Below are 25,433 nucleotides of genomic sequence, written 5' to 3'. Positions count from 1 at the left end.
TTACAAATGAAATACAAATATATACGATGAATCACCGTGACTAGAAAATATTTCAATGTTATTCTTCAAGCCTTAAAATATTTCTTGATCCGTAATACAATTTTTAACGTAGATAAATTGATTGATAGCTGATTGTGAGAATTATTTGACGACAGATGAATTGAAGAGACAAAAAACTGAACAGTGAAACTTAATATGTGCTCAAAGGGTTAAACGTCGCCGGTTCGAAATTCTCTTGGACGACTTCCGGCAAATTGCTGAGGCGAAACTGGAAGTTGGTTATATCGACAGGTAGGACACTAAGGAAGAACGGCGGTGCACGAATGCGTGCTAAATCGAGGGGTTTAGGAGCCGTAGACGACCGGAAGCGTGGTCGCTCCTCCGATGAATATTAACTCGGCAATTCACCCTCGTCGCCCGCGAAAAGGCGAAATTTTCTAAAACGACGTTTTCCAACTGAATTCTAATACGACACTACGACGACTCTCCGCGATTACATTACCCGACCAAATTTAACTTTATCTTGTAGAAGTGATGAAGTGGATGATCTTGAATTTCTTATTTCACTCTCTCCCTCTTCCTATATGTTTAAATATCGTTTTTTTTATAATTATAACAAAATTAAAGATTTGAAATTAAAGACTTGAAGAATACGTGAACATGAAATAAAAAATTTACCATAAATATAAAAATGATATATATATAATTATATCTCATATTTTATATTTTTACGTGGACGTATATTAAATTAATAAATTAACGTAAAAATTTTTTCACATATGTTTTAAATTTTATAGCACATGCGGATATTTAAAAAATTCACTATATTATAAACATTAAGGACGATAATTATAACAAAAATAAATATTTACTTTGAAAAATATACAGACATATTTACCTAAATCTCATATTTAATAATAAATAATGAATGCAAGTACATTAAATTAATGATTAATAAAATTTATTAATACATGCGCGTATTTAAAAAATTCACGAATATTGCGAATGTTCAGGACAATTAAGAAACAAATTAATGGACATTAAAATTAATTGATACAAATTTGTAATATTAATAATCATTTAATTATTTTAACAAATATATAGTCACTGCTATTCTTTCACTTTCCTGACTTTTCTGTTAAAATCCCAAAATTTGATGACTGCCCCTGAAATACGATTCAAGTCTCTGGTTGGAAAACGATGTTCCGATGTCATAAAAATCGATGTGGCTGAACAATACAACACTTTTAAAGGTTTTCTCCTGCCATGCACGCCGGTACCGAAAACATGCGCCGGAAAAGCGAACTGACTGCCCGGAACTGATCAGATCCGACAGACACAGAGAGAGAGGGAGAGAGATTTAATTGAAATTCCGGATCGATACATTCGTGGGCGTTCGATATACACACCATGCTATGTTATCTCGCGGGAACAAACGCAAAGATGAATTTCAGGAGGAACGATTATCGATCCATCATAGATAAGAGGAGCAACAAAATCTTTACTTGAAAAGAAAAGCACATTTTTTATTTCTCAATACTTTGTTTTATCTCGGGTTTTGTTTTTTATTATCTTAAATCCATCGCTCACAGTGAATAATCAATACGTTTTCGTTTATATAATTGGAAAGGAGAAAAAAATTGAGAATAAAACCGATTAAATATTATTTATAAAATAAACTCACAACGTTCGTCCTCTATTTAGATCTCAATACCTTTATCCGAATTTGTATCGTCTGGCAAAGAAACGTTTGATTAAACGGTAGGAAAGATTTGTCCGGAATAACAAAGGTTCCGGACGCTGAAAAAGTTCCGGAAAGAATCGCAGAGGGGTCTCTCTCTCTCTCTCTCTCTCTCTCTCTCTCTCTCTTTCTCATACGAGCCAACATTGTGTTCCACGGGATCTCTACATGACAGTATCATGATGACGAGGCTCTTTGACGCGGACATCGAAAACGAGTATCGTTTTGTCGACGATAGCGATTGACGTTTTGCAACGCTTTTTGCGACAACTCGTCCCCGATCGGGCTGTACCCTCCCCCGCGTCCTCTGCCCCTCTTTTATTTTGAATGGGAGCGTCAAAGGCGCATCTTCGTGTGATCATCCGAATTTTGCGCTCTTTTTTTTCAATCGCAACGACAGCGTTTCAAATCGAACGCGTGCACTTTTCCGATTGATGCTTCCTTTTTTTAGTTGTTGTTATTACGAACGTTTAAAATTAAAAAAAATTCGATTATTGCTTTAGTTATAAATCCACAATCGTGGGTCATCTCTTAAAACTCCATAAAACAGAAAGAGATTTTAGAAAGAAGCTAAGCTGTTTCTATAAAATTTAATTCACACAAAATTTTTTAAATAATATATAAAAATTACATTCTTTCAAATATAAGTGTTCAACATAAAAGTGACACCCTACACGGTCAATAAAACTGATCAGTAATATTGAATAAGTAATACTGACAGTACGCATCAATATCTTTAGTATTTTTACTGCAACCTTACACGATCAATATTATCGACAATATATTTCACTTTAGTTTTATGTGCAATATCTATTACACGATGGCATATACTGTGACATGGATTTATTAGCATCGCTTTATTAGAAGCGATGCTGATGCTCGAGAATCAAAATCCAGATCACCGTCAGTATTCTACGTCAATCCATCAATATTAACACATGATCAATAATATTGTCCGTATTTGTTAATACTGACAGTATTATTGACTGTATGGGATCACCTTAATAGTCTACACGATTTCTGGAACGTTTCCGAATTAAAAAAAGGTTGAAAGATGAATTATTCATCTACTTTATGCAAATAACTTAAAATAAAAAATGAACAATTTTTTTTATAAAAAATCAAAGTCACGTTGAATTTGTTTGAATAGCATCAATTTTGTTCATAATATTGTAGGGATCTTTAAGACGAATTCAACGGGAATGTCACTTTTATTTTTTTTTATCTTATTGATGTTTAATATCAAATTTCCAGTATTTTAAACAGTAATACTTACAAGCTCTAAGAAATGCAAACATAAACATTGAAAGTTGTCTAAGAATTATTTTTGCATCGTAAACACATAATATCCATCAAGGAAAAATTGTAACTCATGTAAGAGTATAATAGCTGTAATTTGTTAAAAAGAGCTTTGTATTGCAGAAGGAGGTAAGTAATTTAAAATTTGCTTACATAACTTACAATTTTTCTTTATTGATTAATATTTTTATGATGAATATATATGTATATATTTTGCCTCCTCACAGGACACCTGCCCCTCAGAGCACACCTTATACAACATCGGACTAGCCGAGCAGAAAAACTGCCGATTATGTGGAGAAGAGAGCGAGGACAGCGTACACCTTCTGTGTCGCTGATCTTGCTTGCAAAAGATACAGATCCTGGGGCAACACGTTTCTGATGCCTGAGGATCTAGACGGAACAAAGATAGGCGATTTCATAAGCCTAGTACACGGTACGGGACTGAGCTGGACCGCCTAATCTTTGGAGATAAACAGGGAATGATAATAGAACTTTAGAGATCTAGGTCACGTTAGGCGGCTGTCATAGCCGTCATAGTCCCACCTGTATTCTTACTACTACTATATGTATATATAGTACATATTACATATATTATATGTGTGTGTTGTTAATTTTAATTTAAAGATGTATATATAAGTGAACTTTCTGAGACATACAAAAATATTAAAATTAATATAAAAATAAAAAAAAACAAGTCAAAGGAAAATTTATGCTATAACAAAAATTATATAAATTCAATTTTTAATAAACTCACTTCGACTAGATTACTCCAGAAAAAATCGAAAAATGTATATATAACGATATTGAATTAAGGTATGGCTGTAATTATATATGCAACATGCAAATTATGCCGCGAGAGAAGAAATCTTTTGCATGTTATAGTATTTCAATCACTCTCCATGAATAGCCTCTTTGATCTCAATCTTATCATTACTATTCATCATTATCTCGTTCTCATCCTATACGTAACGTATTTCTATTACATAAATGTCAAATGGAGGTACAGTAAGGATCTCCTTTGAGCTTCTAATATAGGCTGATGAATGAATCCCATCAGGTTCAGCCTAGGATATTCTACTTACCGAGTACAGAGAGAGTGATGTCGCCCTCCAAAGTGGTTGTATCGTTACGTGCCTGGCAAGAGTACCGTCCCGCATCCGAGGCTCTCATCTCCTGCGTGTAGATCGTTTGATTCGCGCTCTCGGGATACAGGATAAAGTGACTCTCGCCGCCCGGCCAAGGGTAAGCCCTGTTATCCTTGTACCTAAAATAGAAGTATAAACGTAAACGCATTATAATTATGAACAAATAATCTCCATTATTTGTTTGTCTGAGGTAAACGTAACAATTAAATATACAAAGATAGATTTTAAGAGACCGACATATAGAGTGTTTCTTAAACATCGTATAATATTTTAAGAACTAATTTTATGAAGAAAGTTTTTATGAATATATAATCTCTTAAAAACTTCGTTTCAGAGATAGAGATGTTAAAAATTCTATAAAATTATCATTTTTTTAATAGCTCCTGAAAAGGTTTTTAAAAATTTTAAAAATAATTTTTTTTGGTCTTTTTTTTAGCAGAGATATTATAATGAACAAAATTACAATGAACGTAATAAAAATCTATACAAATTTGATTCCGTTCATTAGCAAGTTCGGGTCAGTAGGTATCTACTTAAATCGCGCGTTTCTATGCCACTACGTTTTAGAAAACGGCATTATAGGCAAATGAAGATAATATTCTATCTAGTTATGAATTTAAAAAGAATTTCTTTCCATTAAAAAAAAGCGATAATTTTATAAAACTTTAATAGTCTACATCTTTGAAATGAGACTTTCAATTGTGAGATATATTTATATAAATTTCTCTTCATAAAATGATCTCACAGATAGATTCCTAAAATATTAGACAGTAGGTATTACTTGAGAAATATCCAGCGTATGGAAAAAAAATTATTTTTGGAATCTATTCACCTTCTACCTTCGATAATAGAAACAATAATAAATTACATTATGCAAAATATAAAAATAAAAAAATTAGAATAGAGAGCATTTCTGAAGATAAACAAACTTTATCTTTTATTTTAAACAATATTAATTAAACATGTTCAAAAAATGAGGACATTTTATTTTATTTCTTCCATTTTTTCCATCAGTTTATCAAAAACGACATTTTGTCAAGTTAAATTCATTTATTAAAATCTTTTTCTTGGTTTTATATAATATATATATATATATATAATATATATGAAACAGTATTTCTTTTCGTGGTTTGTTTTTAGATGAGCGATGAAGGGATACGTTTATCGAGTGAGAATTTTGAAAATCGCCGGAGAGAAGGGCGGGGCGGGTTTGGGCGGATATTTTTCAGGAAACGATAATTTATCGTGGGGAAGGGGTCGGTCGATCGTCTTGAAACACGTCGTACTCAAGAACAAGCCCGATATTTCCGGGACGGGAATATCGATGGCTGTTCTTGAGAGCATTCGTTCCGCCGTAAAGATAAAAGTCGAGGGAACGAGCGCTCCTCGACAAACACTCGAAGTAAGGAAGAATCAAGAGCATTGAACCGTACGCGAAAATAAATCGTCCCGACTACCTCCGTCGCAATGACTTCGTTAATTTGTCGTTACTATTGCATTGCCTTCCCATTGTTTGCTACCGTCAATAATATCGTTAATAGTAATAGCATAAAATACACATTATCAGAGAATAGCTTAATAACGACAAAAATAAATGCAATAGTGAAGAAATATAATAACGATTGTACACAATAATGCTAGAGTACATAATAATAGCAGCACAATGCATAATTATAACAATAATAGAGCCGTTATGATAATCACGTTATTATACTCTTATCTCTTACGTCAATTATCTCATGAAAACAGCAATTTGTTTTACAATTATTCTTGTTCTACTCTGTCAACGAGTATGAATAATCTCCAATTTTTTTCTTCTGCAAGAAGAATTATATTTTGATCATAATTATTAATTCCGCATTTACATTTCCAAGTTGAACGATTCCGGTTACGAAGGCAAGCCTCCTTTCGTCTTTGGGGTAAGGATTCGATGATGTTCCCATGAGAGACAGAGAAAGTTTCTCCCCCCATGTAATTCAATTTCTAGGGCACGCAAATCTACTTTCGTTTTATTGGCAGATCAAAAAGGCACCACGCGTAGATCCTGCGAATTTGAGTTGTCCAGAAGTTTGCCTTTTTTAGGTGTAGTTACACGAACGGAATTGTTCATTCCTTAATTCCTTTCGATTTCTTAACCAATGATTTTGTTCTTTGCATAGCAACCATTATTCATTTACTGCACTGAGAAAAAAATTTATTCAACTAACTAAACACACCGTAGTCTGTTTAACATTGAACAGCTTGTTAAGCAGACTAAGGTTAAATTCAATTAAATAAAATTTGTTGAATTAACCAAATCTGCAAACAACTAAATGTGTTCAGTTAGTTGAACAAATTTTTTTTCTCAGTGTGTTGTGTGTACGAAAAATAGTTCCTTATATATCTTACATTTTTGCTCTTGGACACTTGAACAATTGTATGTTTTTGATTCTTATTGGCAGCCCGATATCTGAGATCATTTATAAATCTCAGAAGATAAATTTTGAGTATTAAAAGCGCAGGCTTTGGATTCTTTTCAATCTTTGAGCCTTAACTCGAATCCTTAAATTTTAGATTATTAAATTCCCATATATTGAGGGGAGACCCCGAACCCAATTGTCATATACTTTTTGATTGTCGAAAAGCTAATAACTCAATCAGTGTATGGTACAGCATTTTCTTCTTTTTATACCTTCTTTTTATTTATCTCTTATCTTTTTTGTCATACTTATCTTCTTTTTATTCTGTATATTGCTGATATAATATTAAATTGTGTAAAATGGTTTGCATCGAATTCGTGTGTATTACTTACAACAATTTGATCTCCTCTACGTTTGCTTCGAATTTGTGAACTTTGAATTGTTATTAGATTCTCGAGTCATGAACTTTTGAATTTTTGTGTCTCAAATTCTGAATATCATGTCTTAGATAAGCTTTTTTTATTTTGCATCAGTTCTCAATTCTCTTCCTGGTTCCTTAAGTATTTATATTTATAAATAATCGTTTTTTCAGTTCATGTCTCTTTTTGCAATCATCAAGTATCAGAACTATTCTTAACAAAAATATCTCTTTAGCAATAAATTCTCACGCGAGGGAGAATTCATCCACAATCCCCATTATATTCATGAAATTTTCGCAGACGGCAATTTCTCCATCATCACGACGTCGTAAATAAAAGATTTTTAATAAACTGAACGACTCATCGTCATTCCCGAAGGAGCGTCAGGACGATCGGCAATTTTGCCGTCACCATTAAGGATTTCTTTATTAAAGCTCTCTTCCTGCATCGACAGGATTTCTTTTACGAGCTACTGTTACGGGCGTACTTTGAATAAGAATTTTTAATAAAGAACGCTTTCCTCCCTTCCATCGCGACGACCGCCCATGCCTTTTTGCCAAGATAATTCCGAACTGGTTCGGATTCTAACGAGGATTCCGGTGCTGCGTAACGGAACTTCCGAAGACTAATAAAAGACACCGAAACATTTGAGGATCCGAGGACACAAAATTCAGAACTTGCGGTAAGATCAGACCATGTCACAAAGAGACAAAGACGAGAGAGAGAGAGAATCCGGCTTTTTGAATAAATCTCTGGAAAAGGATTTTCCGGCTAATCACTCTAAGGACCGAATTTTCATTATCTGGTTAACTTGTGGTTAAGCTTAACCTGATGTTTCACCTAATAGTGTGATGATATCATAGATGAAGCCTATTGGATAAAACATTAGGTTAAGCCTAATCACAAGTTAACCAGGTAATGAAAAACCGGGCTAGAGGCTGGTATTCATAGTCAGTTCTTATTTCAACATCGTCTTAAGTAATGTCTTAAGACGCTAATGCGGCTCTCCGGCCGGTATACATAATAGTCGATTCTTATATTCAAGACTTAACTACAGTCTTAAGATGTCACGAACCAATCAGAGGGCCGTGTTAGCATCTTAAGACATTACTTAAAACGATCTTAAAATAAGAACCGACTTTGAATATCGGCCTCTGATTGATTCGTGATATCTCAAGACTGAACTTAAGACGGTTTTGAATATAACACTACACTGAAAAAAAAATGCGTGTAATTTTACATGGAAATTACATGTCTATAACTGGAAAATTATCTAAATTACTTAAATTTTTTTTTTCCGTGTAGTGTGTAAAAAAGGCAGGGCGCGTTTCTCTCTCTCTCTCTCTCTCTCTCTCTCATAAATCTAAATTGATAATCAAGTTATTAAATTTATGAATTCTTAAATAATTGGAACTTAAACTTCGGATCTTCGATCTTTATATTAAAAATTTTTTTACTCCAAATTACATTTTTAACTTTGAATCTAGTATTGTAACTTAAAATTGTCTGCAGCTTAAGGGCTTCAGCACAAAGATGGTCGTAATTGAGTCATGTAACGTGAGTCGTTTTTATACAGTTACGATCATCTTTGTGCTTAGGCCCTATCACGCCAAATTAATTTCCATTAATAGACTCTCCCCAATTAAAAACGGAAGGAAAATCTAATTGCGAGATACAAGAGTTTCAAAAATATGAGAACCACTGAAGTGTTCGGTTATTATTTGCAGCGACAGATTTGCAAAAATGACTGTTTAATTATTATTATACTCGAGCGTGTTGCGTACTGTTATCGGATCGCCAATTATACTCGGTCGTTAAACCCCATTTCCAATATAGAGCGTGCATTCTGAAAATGTTCAGGGATCACTGGCAATCCTTAATAACCTGCAACACGGTTAACTCGCGTAATTAACGCCAATTTTATTTCGATGAATTTGTCTGGCATATTTGTTGAATAATTGCTGGCTCCTCTCCCGTATTTTATCATCCATTTTGACGAATTAATTAATAATACATTATCGGTAATAAATAGGCATTGTGACACAAAATTTAATTAAGATAATAATGAGTAAAGAACGTTAATGGAACTTAAATAAATAACAGTAAAAGTAGACAATAACATAATCAAATAACGGTAGAACTGGGAGTTAAATAAATGCAATCAAATTGAAGGAATTAATGAACATAAATCTAAGTAAATGCGAATTTCGATGTGTCAATAATTATCTTTCCAATTCTCACCGAAAAGCATTGTTTTGAGAAGTAAAACAACAAGAGACTGCAAGTATCAATAAATAAACTCAATTCGTTCTTGTTATCAATTCAAATGATGTTCATGTAGGGTAACTCCGGCAAATACGCCGCGCTGGGATTTACACAGAAGTCAGAGAAAATAGAAGGAGTGGGGGTAATTTTCCCGCAACTACTCTGTTACATGTCTTCACGTTATATTAGTATTGTGTTATGATTTCAACTTTTTACTGTTAATATTAATGAAATTATTGTGAGTTGAATCGATTTGTCACTGTAATAAGTAGCGCCATCATAAATTATAATCTATACATAAAATGATTACTGTAGGGCGTGTAAAAGACCTAGTGATAATATATGTAGGAAGATTGTAATTATTATTTATTACTTCATATACATATTTATCATTCTTATTCCTTAATAAAACTTTATAAACGTATTTTATAAGTTATTGTGTCATTTTATATCTTATTTATAAGCATTATTTGTAAATTTTTCATGAGCCGTACATACCCCCCTCTCCCCTATGAGTAACCATATATCCCACCCCTATAGGATATTTTGTTCATAATAGTAGACAGTACAAAGTTTTTACTGATATAGTTCGTTTACTTTAAACATAGTAAATAATAAATTAAGTTTTTGATAGGTGCGGCGTATATACCGGAGTTATCCTATATGCATTTGTTCTTAAGAGAGAGATTGTGAATAAAATTATAATTAGTAACACAAATGTTGGTCATTCTATTTCCATCTACATACAAATATTACACGCACTTATATTTCGTCTTATTGTGAGCTCCAACAGTAATACTTTACGTAAATCTACTATATTAATATCTCGTTTTAATTACTAAAGTAATAGGACACACACACACACACACACACACACACCACACACACACACACACACCACACACACACACACACACACACACACACACACAATTTACGGTCGTATTTTAACATAATAAACATAATAAAAGTTTCTATTAGAAATTTGTGTTTGGGAATTACGACGTGCGTTCTTCGCTAAATAATTGCTTGTTATTCTCGTCGCGCAAAAATCGCGTCAACGAAATGGCCTCCATCCGTTTGATAGTACTCGCGAAATGGGATACCTGTCTTTTTCGTTGGCTGGCTCATTGTTACAATAATTGGCTGTTATCCTTTATCCTCTTGAAAAAAAAAAAAAACAACCAACCAAAGTTTGTCGTCGCACTCAATTATTTATTCACATCGAGCAAAGTCCGTGTTTTTTTTTCATTACATAAAACAGGAACATAAAACAGACCTTATTTCGTTTATATGTCGCGATTTGTAATTGTTAACGGTTACGCGAAAAACAGTAAAGATTCGCCAAATAAACCGTGGGTTTGTTTTATATTTTTGCACTGAACTGCAATAGAATTTTTTTCTCACTTTAGCCAAGAATATCAAACAAATACCTATCTACAGAAAAATATATACTGTACGCAAATAATAATTAATATCATAAATTCATTACAAGTATCGAATTTATTCAAAATATATTTCGAATCCTAATAAGTTTAATAATTCAATTAAAATTATGAAATTAAAACAAAGTGAATTTTATTATTATATAAAGTTGCTTCTTGGATCAACTTCATAATATTCTTCAAAAGAAAATAAATTCTTGTTATGAGTACACATTAATAAGTTCTCTAAAATTTATCATAAGTATTTACATTCTATGATTATTATCAAGAAAATTTCCTTGTTACAAATAATTTACGTTACTTAAAAGAAAGAAAATAAATTGAGTAATCTTTTCTTAGGAACGGAATGATTTTTTTCTGTGTGTATTTAATTCCAAAAATATACACTAATTCAGCTATAAAAAACAAACCTCGAGTTAACGTGTCAGTCGGTACGTTATACATAGATGTATACCAATCGAATATACTTTGCCGAAATTTGCTTTCCATTTTTGTCGACCCGATAATTCGAGCGTCAAAACAAAATTTCGCGTTCGAAATTCCCAAAATGATGAAATCGTTTAAACGAGAATCAAGGAGATTTTCCGCAGCCAGAGTATAATTCATAGATCCTCGTCGTCGCGATAAACGACGTAAAAGCGACTCATTAATCTGGCCGGATGCGTTTTGACGATGCAGCGAAACGCAAAATCGCAAATTGTGGATTACATAAATTAACCATCGGGCCTGTCGGACGTCGCGCCAAAATCAAACGGCATCTCAAAGCGAGCCGTTCGACAGCTATTCGCGATGCGCAAACGATTCAAGTTGAGTCTCGAGAGCGAGTCACGATCGTGAATAATTTTCAGAATCCCCTCCTCCTCATGAATGGAAGATAATTGACGAGTTAATTGAATCAGTCACGGGTCACGAGTCGAATAACCCGAAAGGAAAGATGGGGTGGATTGACTCTTTCTAAGAATAAAGAAAAATGCGATTCTTCGAAACACCGGCAACTCTAAATTGACCAATTAATTGAATCGGTCGTAGCTCTGAAGAGGAAGTAACCCGGAAAGAAATATCTTTATTATTAAATATTTCTCCGGCTATTAATATCGGAAAATGTCCGGAACGTGTAAACGTAATTGAAAACTTAATTAAATTGTCTACCATTAATTCTAAAAAGGAAATAATCTGGAAAGAAATATCTTTATCATTAATTAATTATTAAACGTATTAATGCCAGGAAATGTCAGAAGTGGAGTTCAGAATTAATTAAATCGTTCATTGAATTCCCACCGATCAATTTTGAAAGGGAAATCTCTCGAGAAGGTCTTTATTATACTTTATTAATCAAGTATATCATATCGATTATGGAAATAAGTGTCAAAAATGGTAAATATAAAACGCGAGTAATAAATAGAGAAGAAAAGTTAAATTACTCACTGCGTACAAATTAATTATGACAAGAAGATATCTCCAGAAAGAAATATCTCTAGCCGAAACTTTTAAAGTATTTTTTAATAGGAGATTAAAGAACGAAAGTAATGTGTCGGATAGAAATATCAGAAATACAAGGGAAATAGTACAATATAATTGTATTAAGATTAATAAAATTAATTGTATCTAAAAAAAGATTATACCAGGAAGAGAAAATTCGGAAAGAGCTTCGGAGGAAGAAAGAAAAAAAAGGAAGAAAGCTTCGGAGAAATGTCACTCAAGATTACTTTTCATAGAAGTAAAGAATGTATAATACGATTCGACGAAGAGAAAATAATAACATCGGAGAAATATCACTCGAAAAAGTCATTGAGTATGAACCGTATAATTTGATCAAATATATATCTCAGATCTAAGCTGTCAAGTAATCCTGTCAATAGCGATTGGTTTCACATAGAAAATCTCTTAGCAAAAGATATGCCCCATTTCGAAGGCGAACGCGATCTGTTAAGGCTGTATGTGTCACATCGTCAAAATATTATCAAAAATGTAAAAATTTCATAAATTATTATGCCATTATTATGTCTGAGAATCTGTGTAAAATTTGAGTATCTCTCATTCCCTTATTATTATTTATCAAGTTTATTTAATTTTTTGTTAGTCTTGATTCTTAGGTGAAATCGAAATTCTGTAATTATTTTTATTATAAAAATTTGATAAGCATTACGAATTAAATCATGTTTTTAAATATACATTGAGACAGAATATAATCAATTTTAATAAATATTTAGCTGAATACTGCCATCTAAATATTTATTAAATATAAAAATATATTTATTTGATACAAGAACCAATAATTTTATTTAGTAATCATTCTTTTTATTGAACAAATATTTATTTATTGTAAGTAAATGTTTAGTTGGCAGTATTGAACTAAATATTTATTAAAATTGACTATAATTTTTCTCAATGTACTAATAAAACTAATAAATATTCAAGTAAAAGTTTATATGATCAATTTACTTATTTAAAAATTATTTACAGCTAAAACTACTAGCAAAATATGGTCACTTCGCTGTATAAAGTCATTATAAGCCAAATTATTTGTTGTTTTATTTTTTACAGTTGGTTCCAGAACCATTTAAGAAAACATATTTAAGACAAAACTTTATTGGCCAATTAGCTGATATTGGCTTTTTTAACTGATTTTTTGGCTGTCTTTAGCTAATGTTGTATAAAACATCCTTAAGTTTCGAGTATAATTTTCACGAATAACTTTCAAAATCGATCGAGGATTCATTTCGAGGATTCATTCGGTTTCTTTTCGGAGGTACATAACGTGGCTTAACAAGTTATGTTAGAACAAAAAAGATGGAATTACCGGAAGAGATAATTGAGAGACTAATTAAATAGCTAAAGATTAATTCCGCGAGAGAGAACTATCTTCGGAGAATTAAACGTTACGTAATATTAGGGTTCGCATAGTCTCGCCGATCGATTCAGCGTTCAACTCGCGAATGGATCGTTCGCCCAAAGTTTCACGGCATTTCAGATTTACTTTCATTAGGGAAAACGAGAACACAACGTCAGGAAACAGCGTGCCGTCGAGGCATGAATTTCGCATCCCGCCTCGCGGATTTCGGCGGATTTGCACGCTAATTAAGGCGCGCTCGCTTCCATATTTAACGCCCGCGCATCGACTAAATGTCTCCGAATTCTCTTCATCCTGGTTACGAGTTTATACATGGCGGAACATAAATCTTTTTAGCGCAAAACGTTTAGGAAATATTAGCCTCTTTGCCAGTCATATATAATATACCGGAACCGACGAAGTTTATTAGGTCAAGGAAAAACGCGGCAACGAATGCGATCCTATTCCCATGTTGAAACGCAAAAGATTCCAAAGATTAAAGCTGTTTCGTAGTTTGTACTTAACTTCCTCACTGAAGAGAACTCAAATCCAGAGTCGGACGTTTGCGTTTACTTAACTTCGTTTGATAAGTACATCCAATTGGTTGCAAATTATACCGCGTATGAATATATAATATATACACTAACATATATTCGCAGAGGCTCATAATATATAATACCAAAATGACGAGGTTGATTAAGTCAAAGAAAAACGCATCAACAAACGCGATCCCATTCCCGTGAAATGCAAGAGATTTCAAAGATTAAAGAGCTGTTTCCAAAGATTAAAGCTGTTTCGTAGTTTGTACTTGACTTCCGCACTGAAGAAGACTCAAATCCAGAGTCGAGACGTTTGCGTTTACTTTAACTTCGTTTGATAAGTAGATCTCAATTGGTTGCAAATTGTATCTATGTTGAATATATAACTTACGCACCAATATCCAGTATTAAAGCTATTTAATCAAATAAATGATTAAAGAACTATAATGAAGAAAGGTCCTAAAGCGGAGAAACAAGTTCAGGAAATTTAAGAATAGATATTTAACGTACTGATCATCGTGGAGAGAATTAAAAAATTAATAAGGAATGGCAAAAACGAAATAAAAGAGAAACGAAAAGTTAATAAAATGAATAAGGATTATTAACGGACAATAATTACTCGAATAATTAGACACAGATGGATTTTAATGGGGAAGAATTAAAGACCCGACATTCAGGTTTTTTCTTCCTTTTCCCGCCTCGGCAATTTGTCACGTAAAATTCCCGCACTAATGAGCAAAAGTACGCGATCGAACGGCCGGTGATCCATAAAGGGACTTATCCCACCGGTCGCGAGTACCCGCAGGCACCGCGAATTAATCTCGCCTAATCGCGGAAATAAAAGAGGAGCTTCGCGGCGGAAGATTGAGCGTCCACGTCGTGAGATGGATCTCCTGGAGCTCGACGAACGCTGGACGAGCGCCTCGCCCCGGAGGTCGAATGGGTCCTTCGTCCTTGCCAGAGGGGGCGACCACCATTTGTCCGTCTCGTTTGCAGCAGATCGGCAGCGAATGAGAAATTGGTGCAGGAGTTGTGAAAAGGGAGCGAGCTGACGTGAGAGTAGTTATGGATTTGTAGGAACGGACCAAAAGGACGGTTTCCTGATTTCGGATTCTCCCGCTGCGTTAGAACGATTTCACTGAAAAGAATCGTCTTTCCTCCTCCTTCATCCTGCCACCCCGTAACCTTTCCTCAAATCGGTCATAGCAACGGAATTGAATTTCTAAAATTTAGATCTTTCGGGATGTTGGATTTGAAAACAGAAGGTGTCAATCGTTGAATGTGGAAATATGCACGAATTTTTCGTGTAAATATAGAACCTTAAATTTTGATTAAAAATTAAAGCTTTTGTATATTAATATACAAATAAGAGTTCTCTTTCTAAAAGATTAAATACGTTAAGCAAAGATATCCTATTTATTCATAAAAAAAAATAATAGACTATGAGGGGGGGGGGAGAATATGTAAGGATTTTACACTTTTTATGCTTTTCATGTAATCTCTTTCGCTATATAATAAATCTATATCTTATGTATCGACACCTACGTGAGCTTCTGTATTTATTATTTTTTTATTCTTCTGTACTTATTTATTATTCTGTACTTGTAGGTATTGTTTTTTTCCTATTTATGTTCCTTGATAAAATCAGTCTTTCTAGTTAATGTCTTAACTTTTTTTTTTGCTTTCATTATACTTCGTTGCATTCGTTCTACTAAGCCCAGCTAAGTTAATTTGTCATACACAATTAAATGCCATTGTTATGTGTACATATATGTGTATATATATATATATATATACACACATGTGTATGCCGATGTGCGTGCAAGTGAATGGATGTGTTTATTGTGTCTTCATTGTATCTCTCTCCGTTTCTTTCTTTTATATGCTTTGTATTATATAATTGGTAAGCCTCATAGCAGCAGTCTAGTTGATATCTTATCTTTTGCTTGTGCTATTGTGTTTCTAGCATTTAATTCGTCATTCTTTAATGCTTTGTATCTTATCAGTGCTGTATATTAACAATAAAGATTATTGTCATTATTATTATTATTATTACTATTAAAAGTATAATATTAAATAACTATTTTGTATGAAACTTCTAAAAAAATTTATTATAGTCCTTGTTAATCCGAGAAATTCTAAAATATTTCTTGAATTATCAAATCCTATCAGAAACATGGTAAAAATTATACCGTTAATTTATCATATTTTTTTCGATCCCTGCAGATATCACCGATAACGAAGGAAAGTATTGATATCACAGATCCTCGGATCCTTCTCCGTTCAGGTGCGGGGAACGGAAACTGATATCGCATATCTCGAACCGAGACGACATTTGCGTATTAAGAATCCCGGGCGTATATCGATTTCTCATAAGGATTTCTCTGAACTCGTTGTTGAGCCCGCGGGTGGCATACCTGGAAACGCGGCCCACGTGGCCTCGAGGAATCGATCGCTTTATTACCGAGTAGCGGTGGGTGCTACGCCGCGGACGGGGCACGAATTTATCGCGCCCGAGGTCTCTGCTCGCCTCCTCGATTCCGCGAACGCGATTAGGTGATTAGGCCCCGGGAAAACGCCTCGGTGATACGGTGCGGTCAAAGAGAGAAAGTCACGGCGAAGCACAATCGCTTGGAGAACCGGTGACTCGCCCGGAAAGTCGCGATATTGGAGCCGTTATAGCTTTGAAATTATCACTGATTAAATATCGCGTACACGAAACCTTGAATAAAGACCCGTGCTTTTCGACACTGTAAAAAATATCGATGTAGATTTATCATGCGATATCCATATAATTCTCACCGTGTTGATGTTAACCCTTTCAGATTTTAAATACATTGTAATGTATATCAAATTTGAAGACATTCGTTGAAATTATTAATTTCATCGACATTATCTGAGATCAAATGTACATAATAACGTTGAAAAAAACAGATAAAATTAAAAAAAAAATTGTTTAGTACGAATTACTTATTAAGGTGCCTTTAAGTTGAATTAAAAAAAATTTTTTAATGTGGTTCCAATAAAATCAGGTTTAAAGGGATTATATTAATAATACCAACAGGTGTGGATTTAAAATCCTTGGCGTTCCTCTTGGTGTTCATACAGCCTTGACCAAAAATATTAGACACTAATATTTTTTTCATTCATCTGGAATTCTTTTGCCCCATTGTTATCTTGGTTACCAGCGTATACAAGTTAAAAGGATTCTTGAAACAAAGGATAATTTACAGCAAATATACCATAAGTTTTGTGTGTGTGTGAGCTGAAACTTTAAATAATAGTTAATAAGGTACCTAATATTTTTAGCCAAAGCTGTAGCAACATTATGATGATGTGGATTTAAACTCATGTTAAATACACATCATGTTGGTGTTAATATTAACATCAACACAGTAAAAATTAAATCGTATATTATATATACCTATCTCATGGTGTTAAATTCACACCGATATTTTTTAAAGCGCAAATATTTTCTATTTTTGGTAAGGCTGATCCCCTTCACTGCGGGAGAAAGAACGAATACTCCGATGGGGAATACTAGTTTCGACTATCGCTACGTTAGCGTCAAAGGCACGATTGTGAAGAGACCTGTGCAACGCCGCCGCTGCAACGCCATCAAAAGCCACAAAGGGAATCCTGAAAATATCAAATACTTTTTCGCAGACCACGAGCTATTTCACCAACCAAGTGAAGTTGATAGTTGAAATAAGAAAGATTTCTTTTCGAGAGGAACAGCTTATTAGATGGGCTTCTCTCAATAAGAGAACATCGCTTCAATAATTGTCTTTTATAAACATAAGGTTTATAAAAGTTATTAATTGACTAAAAGTAATTTGCTTGCGTCAGACAAGATATATGAAAGCAAAGAAAATTTTATACACTAATTTTTAAATAACTTTAAATATACTTTTGATGTCAATTTATACTTGTAACTTTAGATCCTACAGATTAAATCGAAACGAGTCAAATTTAAAAAATACGTGTTTATCCAAAATGTTCCTTTTTTATCCTTAGTTTACTCATATAAATATTTGAAAATATCATATCTTTTTCAGAAATGTTTCCTCTTTTTAATCTGACTCTCAGTTTTCAATTTTAAACTCTTTCCAAAGTTTTAATAAATTGTTTATTATTGTCTTTCCAAAAAGTTCCACTCTCTCCAAAAGCAAAGAATTAGACTCAGCAAAAAAATTAGAAAAAATCCCAAAGCTTAGGTGGGCCATACAGAGTGATTTATTCTTAATCGTTCCCCGCAGACCTTTTGCTCTCCACATTTATTTTGTCTTCGACTCCATTAGTCCTCCACTCACTCTCATTCAGCGACATCTTGTGCACTACGTGTGCGTTTTACTCTTCTTATTCATCGTTACATCCTTCGATCGTCCGACGATCGCGCGGACTTTCTACGCTCATAGCGACGCGGAAACTCACGCCATGCGTACACGAAGTTCCGCGAAAAGTTTCTCTTCCGGACAGAATTTTCCAGGGAAAAGCACGGATTGCCGGCGTCTCGCCGGCCAGTTATCCCACGACGACGTCAGGAAAAACGACGACCGGAAGGCGAGAGAGGTCAGCCGGGGTTCACGCGAGTTCGACGGCCGGTCGATTCCGGAAATCGGAAGGGATGACGCCGTACATAGAAATAAGTGCCACCGATGCCCAGCGCAGCTACCGATACCCTGATACCGAAATTTATGATCAAGGTCTTCAATTTTTAATTATCATTGGAATTAGGTGCACTTCATGCCTCCGTATTAAATTTGTGAAATTCATAAATTTGATCCTCTTAAGAATCTCAGCAGTTACAGCTTTGGCTAAAAGTATAAAGCACCCCCCACAAATTGACGTTAGCAAAAAAATAGATTAAACACAGTTTTATTGAATAATAATTTTTTTTATAACAGTTGTAATATTTTGTTAGTTTTCCTTTGAATTTTATTATCGCCTTTCCGAGAAAATGCAATGAATTGAGAGTGCTTTATACTTATGGCCAAAGTCGAATTAATTTAATAAATTATAATGTTTTCTCTCTTTTTTCTTCTCTCATAGACATTTTTCTATGCAATCATCTTAAAGAGATCAATTCCAAATTGATTTAAAAAATGTGGCAGTATTGAGCACCCTGTATAAGTTAAGCACTTTGAATGCCATAACGTGAGTATATGTGCATTTCTATTTGGATAACTGCAGCTCCTTTATCTTGGAACCAAGTATGACGTGCAGAGTCTTTCTTGGAAAACTTTGCGTTTCGCCTTGACATCTATTCGTTGGCTTCGAGGAAATTTCGAGCGGAAAATCGATCACGCAACAAAACGGTATTGAGCCTTGACCGCGCACGAACCATATTTGGCTTCATGAAAGAATGGCGAATGAACGAAGAAATAAATGGGAATGAAATGACGAACAAATGGCAAATAAATGATAAATGAATGAAAAAAACAAATGGAGAACAAATGAGGAAGAAATGAGAAATAAGAGTAAAAAAAGTGACAAATGAAAAACAAACATAAGGAAGATGGAAAACAAACGAAGAACAAATTGAAAACAAATGAAGAACAAATCGAAGAACAAATAGAGGGCGAGGAAAAAAAACGAACGTGGAATAAACATGGGAGGAACACTAAAAAATCGAGGAAAACCCATAGAATAAACAAATGGAAAATGAATGGGACATAAATAAAGAACAAACTGAGAAACAAGTGCGGAACCGAATACAAGGTAAGCAATTCATATTAGGTGAAATAAATATTTAATCCTCAGATCTCACGTTAATATTTACTAAATTACCAAAACTAGTGCTTTAACGTGTATATCTCAATTACGAGGTTTAAACTTTAAATTGGTACGATTTCTCCACTTAACACTATCTCACCAGTGTGTTATTTTATTTTCTTGCCAAAGTTGCTCGTCGAAATTGCTACGCGAATAAGCGAAGTAAGAACGATCTCGGGAGAATATCAGAGGGTTAATATCAAAAAAAGGTCCTAAAAAACTTGAAAAAAGATCTTAACCTCTGATCGCAGATTATCGTTAAGGAGAGAAGTTTGGTATCCTGTGGATTCGTGATTTCACGTATCCTTGAACTTGCCCCTTGTTTCGTAGAACAGCGAGGCGTTTCGCGGAGTAAATGTCGACGTTGTTCGGAAGATTTGACGCCAATTCAATCTCCACGACGAGGCCAATTCGTTTAACCAGCCGTCCCCTTACATCCGACGAAATTGGCCATCCCTCGTTCACCTCATAACCTTTCCCATGCCATGATATACTAATTCGACCTGCCTTCCACGCAATTACCCTCGCCCGAGAGTGCCCTTTAAATTTAGGGAAGATTAAAGGGAAAAAAGACTTCTCATCGTGTCATTATCTCGATTCTCCTAAAGATTTATCCTCCGTCCCTCGCCTCTACTCCGTCATCATAACAGTCTATTTAGTTTGCGAATCTTGTGGGATTATCGCACTAAAATAATGTTGTATTTAGGATTGTTTCGTATCCGTGATTATATATTTCGAATAAAATAATTTATTTTAATTTATTTATTAAACTTGAAGTAAATCATTTACCATTACTTATAATTTTCTCATCTCTAATTTTTGCTTGGCCGTTGTTCTGATTATATTGCTTTGTAATTAATGAGCCTTATTTACTGTATTCAAACAAAATAATCTCCCGTTTTAAAAGTGAGTTGAAATGCATTTCCGATATTTTGTATTTCACCACTTACTGTTAAGTTTGATTGTTTCGAAGCTTGGATTGTGTATGGATACGCGCATCAATAATTCAATGTATAAATAATAATAAATAATAGAATGTAATATTGGTATTACTTTAATATTTATGAAATATTTAATTATCGTCATTATTCGTATCGTCATTTCAATATCGCAACAATATTATTATATCGCTTAGCACTCAGTCAACGGTTATTGAATATTACGTTAACGTTTATCGCGTTCGTCGATATTACTTCAATACATAATGAAGAATTAATATTAATAATATTAAAACCCCGTGTTTGTTGCATAATGATGAAACTGAAGAACTCTTTTATTTTCGAAATAATCATCGTTACAAAATCGTTGATTTTGTTATCGATGATAAAGCTTTTTTTTCCTCTTTACGCGATAACGGTAAACTAATCTTCATGTTATTTTTGTTGGGATTAATGTTAGTGATGCAAAAATCAGAGGATCAGTAAGAAAAATAAAAGCAATACAATTATAATAAAAGAGAACGCTTGTTTTTATCGTCCAATGCGAAGGAAACAAAGAAACGAAGTGCACTCGGTGTGATATCGGTGAAACTAGCGGCTCTCAAATTTCGAATATGCTTCTTTTAAAGTCGATACAAATTCTCATCATTTCTTTTCTCGATTAACACCGCAAATCAGAGCCTACGATATCCTTTTCGAAGACCGAAACTTCCTAACAAAGTAATTTATAGGAGATTTTGCTGTCTAAAACAACAATGAGAAAAGAAGTTCGCTAATCTTACAAGTGCTTAAATAATTTAAATTAACTTACACTTAGTCAGATAAACAATTTTTTCTCAGTGTGGCTTTTCTTTATCTGGTTAACTTGTGATTTAAACTTAAACTTATTTAACTTGATAATAATATAAAAATTGTTCTTTTCTAGCTATGAATAATCACTAAATTAATAGCTTTATAATATAATAACTTTAGAAGTTATTCACTACAAAGTTATTCACTATCAGTTTAGTGATTGATAGAAATATACAATTTGTGAAAAATACATTATCTATCACCAGATTAAGCCTAATCACAAGTTAACCAGCAAATGAAAATCCCAGCTTAAGGGATTCCCCCTGAATTCGATTTAGCCTCTAGCCTCAGAATTTTAAAATATATACCTACTTCAAAATAATCTGATTATCGTAAAACTTAATTAAGAAAATTCTTGATCATCTCTGAGTATCTTTGAATGTAGCCTGAAAATATTGGGAATTTTAAAAGTGTTGTAACCTCCATGAAGGAGTAAGTATCTCGTGTCACAGCGCTCATAATCAGAGTTTGAAAGTTATAGTTTGGATCAATTCTAACTATTTGTACTGAGTTTCAAAGTAAAGCGAAAGTGGAAACGTGATGTTACTTCGTAATTAAAAACTCCCTAAAATTAAGTTTTATGGTAATCAAATTATTTTTTTAAATTCCGTCTACTATATTGAATCTATCATTTTGAATTTTTTATTTTTGACCTCAAATTCGAATAAAATATTATCAAATTATCCTATAAGTCAAATAAAAATCGAGCGAGCAGTTTAAAATAAGAAGGAATATGATCCTAAAGTGGAATCGCCAATCCATAAAGAATTAACGACGTCTCGACGGCGAGAAAACTCGCGACGATCCAGGAAGCGTGAAAAAAGTCTGCCAAACGCAAGCTTTGAACTCAACAAAAGGACACTCTAAAAAATAACGGTGTGAAATTTCATCACATCCATGTGGTTAAATAATTTGGTGTGAATTTTAACACCAAGATAGATATGGTGAATCTTTCACACGACAAACGCGGTGTCAAATTTTGATGCGGCATTGTTTGTTTTCGCACCGTGCAATGTGATTGCGCCACACGTGACTTCAAAGAAACAATCGCTACAGCGTTTGAGGTTACATTAGCTCGTGTCTCCAAACCGCCCAGATATCTTTAACGTCGAGAAAATACGGAAAACGCTAAGAAAGTGTGTGAATTTTCGTCATCTTCGGCATTTTCGTGTCAAATTAACAACGGTATTCTTGATAATCAGTGTGTTCGCAGTACAGTGTCGAAAAAGCGTTTGACATAATCGATTGTAATAATGCTTAAGGTTAAATATCTTAACGTGAAAAAATTTGTTTTTTGTGTGGAAATTCACACCGCAACAATGCGAATTATTCACACCGAACAAACGGTGTTGATTTTACACCAACATGGTGAGAATTATAAAAACACATATTGGTGTCAAATTCCACACCGTCGGTGTTAAAATGACACCGACATTTTTTAAAGTGGGTGTTTGCGCGAACGATTCGCCGTTTCGAAATGAAATTTATTAAAATTATTTTAAAACGCGATTCTTTCCTCCAAGGATTTTTGGATGGAAAACTCGCGGATTAAAAGATCAGCTTGGACAATTCCATTCGCGAGCTCTCCAAAGGATACCGACCAATCGCCGTCCGCTCTCTGAGCGCTATTTATTGAGACATCAGCCCTACCGGTTGGAGAGGAAGATTAAAATAATATTTCCTTTTTGCGGAGAGGAAGAATCGATCGAGCCCATTGCTCCCATCGAAGTCCGCGGACCGCCGCGTTTGATAAGACCTTTCTTTTATTGTCGCTGAAAGCGCCTTTATTATTGCGAATCGCACGCCGGGATAATTGCTCGCCGATCGTGACGGAAAATTGCCAATGTTTCAATTTACTTTCGATCGATCTGCACCCTCGTTTATACACCATCATATTAAAGACACAGAGATTCAATACACCTGGTGTTCAATTGTTTCACACATTTATATTCAACGTCAAATTTAACATGTACGAAATTTAAGGAGATCCTAAAGTCATCTGTTTTACTGACTAAACGTAATAATTTTCGTAAAATAATATCGTATAATTACTTTTACAGGTTAATTTTTTTCGAAATTAAAGTCTATACGCATTAATTAACCAGGACTGAACATGTATTTAAAATACTTTTATTTAAAACACAGTATTTGCACACAATAAAAAAGAAACGGCCCACTCACGTTTGTGTTAACAGTTTGTGTTGAATTTTTTAACATATTCGAGTGTTAATTTAACATAATGTCTTTCAATTTAACATGTCTTTAAATTTAAAGATTTTTTGTGAAATTGATATTCAATGTTTCTTAGTGTTAAAATGACACAATTTATAAGTAAGTGAACAAGTAACATAAAAATAATGTGTTTTAAAACGTAAATCCTAAGACAAATGAATGAAATATGTGTTAATTCAACATATCATAAATGTTAATTTTCTGAAAAAAAAAATATGTTCCCACTGTATGTTTACAAACTGCATCGATGTTATCTTTCTTTGTATTTATTCTCTTACATAAATATTATGTAACCTTCTAACATACCTATTCATCTTGTGTAAAATTAACTCAAAAATTTGAGTGGACCGTTTGGGACATGCGATTTATGTTAATTTCAACACATTTTTTCCAACTGTGCAGTACAAGTGTATTTTGTATTTCAGCGGAGCACATGAAAGTATTGCGTATTTTGTATTTAAAATTAGAAAATTGAAAGTTTTTTGTATTTTGTAATTAAAATAATAAGACTGATTGTCAATCTCTCTCTCTCTCTCTCTCTCTCTCTCTCTCTCTCAGTATTTGAAATACAAAATACTTTCAATCTTTCATTATTAATAATGAAATACAAAATACAAAATACTTTTATATGCTCCCATGAAATACAAAGTACAAAATACAATTATTTTACTTATACTGTTTATCAAATAAAAGTATTTCAAATACATGCCCAGTCCTAATTAATATTATTCTATAACGTGGAGTTTATGCCAAGAACGACAAAAATTTTTGAAATTGAGATGTTTTTTACCATTTCTTAGTGCGATATGATGTGTAGAACTGTCGAGTCGTGACAATATTTGCTTGATACAAAAGCTACGTAATCTGTACGAAATTGCAAACTACAACAGAGAGAGAGAGAAGAGAGAGAGAGAATAGTAGATTACATGAAGAAACAATGTCGAGTTCTTGTGGAATTAGACTTACGTCCATTTCTACCAACGTAGATTAACCGTAATCTCAGTAAACAGTTTAACTTACTTTTTATCTTTTTCTAGTTCTAGAAATAACAAAAAGATGAAGAGTTAGTTGAACTAAGATTAAAATTAAACTACATCGAAGAAACGGGCATTAGTCATTTAATTCTGTACAGTATCGTTCTACGAAATTTATATATACGTGTGCATAGATATTGATGTAGTAGTATGTAGTGATGTGTCGATGACACATAAATCGTATATGTGTACGTCCTATTGAAACGATAAAACATCGATCCCGTCGGAATTCAGTCTTCACTTTAGGATCCCCTTAAGACATCTAAAAATATCATACGAATGTAACACATTTAAAAATTTAAAAATATACTAGATCAAAACGCAGGATAAAGTACGACCTACGTTCTAATACGAAAAAAAATGAAAGTTGATAAAAGTTATGATAAAAATGCTAATCTAACGATACTCAGATTAAGTTAATTGTTTCGCAGAAATTCGATATGGAACGCATTCAATATTGAACACAATCGCAAGTTGATGCGGCTTTCGCCGATATCTCTCTCTCTCTCTCTCTCTC

General features: G+C 33.6%; 1 protein-coding gene across 1 annotated transcript in view; it reads right to left on the bottom strand.

Annotated features, from left to right (window-relative positions):
• LOC108721859 (interleukin-1 receptor accessory protein-like 1) overlaps positions 1-25,433 on the bottom strand; it is a 253,589-nt gene that overhangs the window by 90,419 nt on the left and 137,737 nt on the right. Inside the window, exon 2 of the mRNA XM_018446633.1 lies at positions 4,126-4,307. Within this exon, the coding sequence (XP_018302135.1) occupies positions 4,126-4,307 (182 nt within the window). The remainder of the gene's footprint in view (positions 1-4,125; positions 4,308-25,433) is intronic.

The sequence above is a fragment of the Mycetomoellerius zeteki genome, unplaced genomic scaffold, assembly GCF_001594055.1.
Source record: "Mycetomoellerius zeteki isolate Tzet28-1 unplaced genomic scaffold, Tzet1.0 scaffold186, whole genome shotgun sequence".
NCBI classification, from domain to species: domain Eukaryota; kingdom Metazoa; phylum Arthropoda; class Insecta; order Hymenoptera; family Formicidae; genus Mycetomoellerius; species Mycetomoellerius zeteki.
The sequence above is the reverse complement of the archived record's forward strand: the minus strand, read 5'-3'. Positions and strand labels throughout refer to the sequence as shown.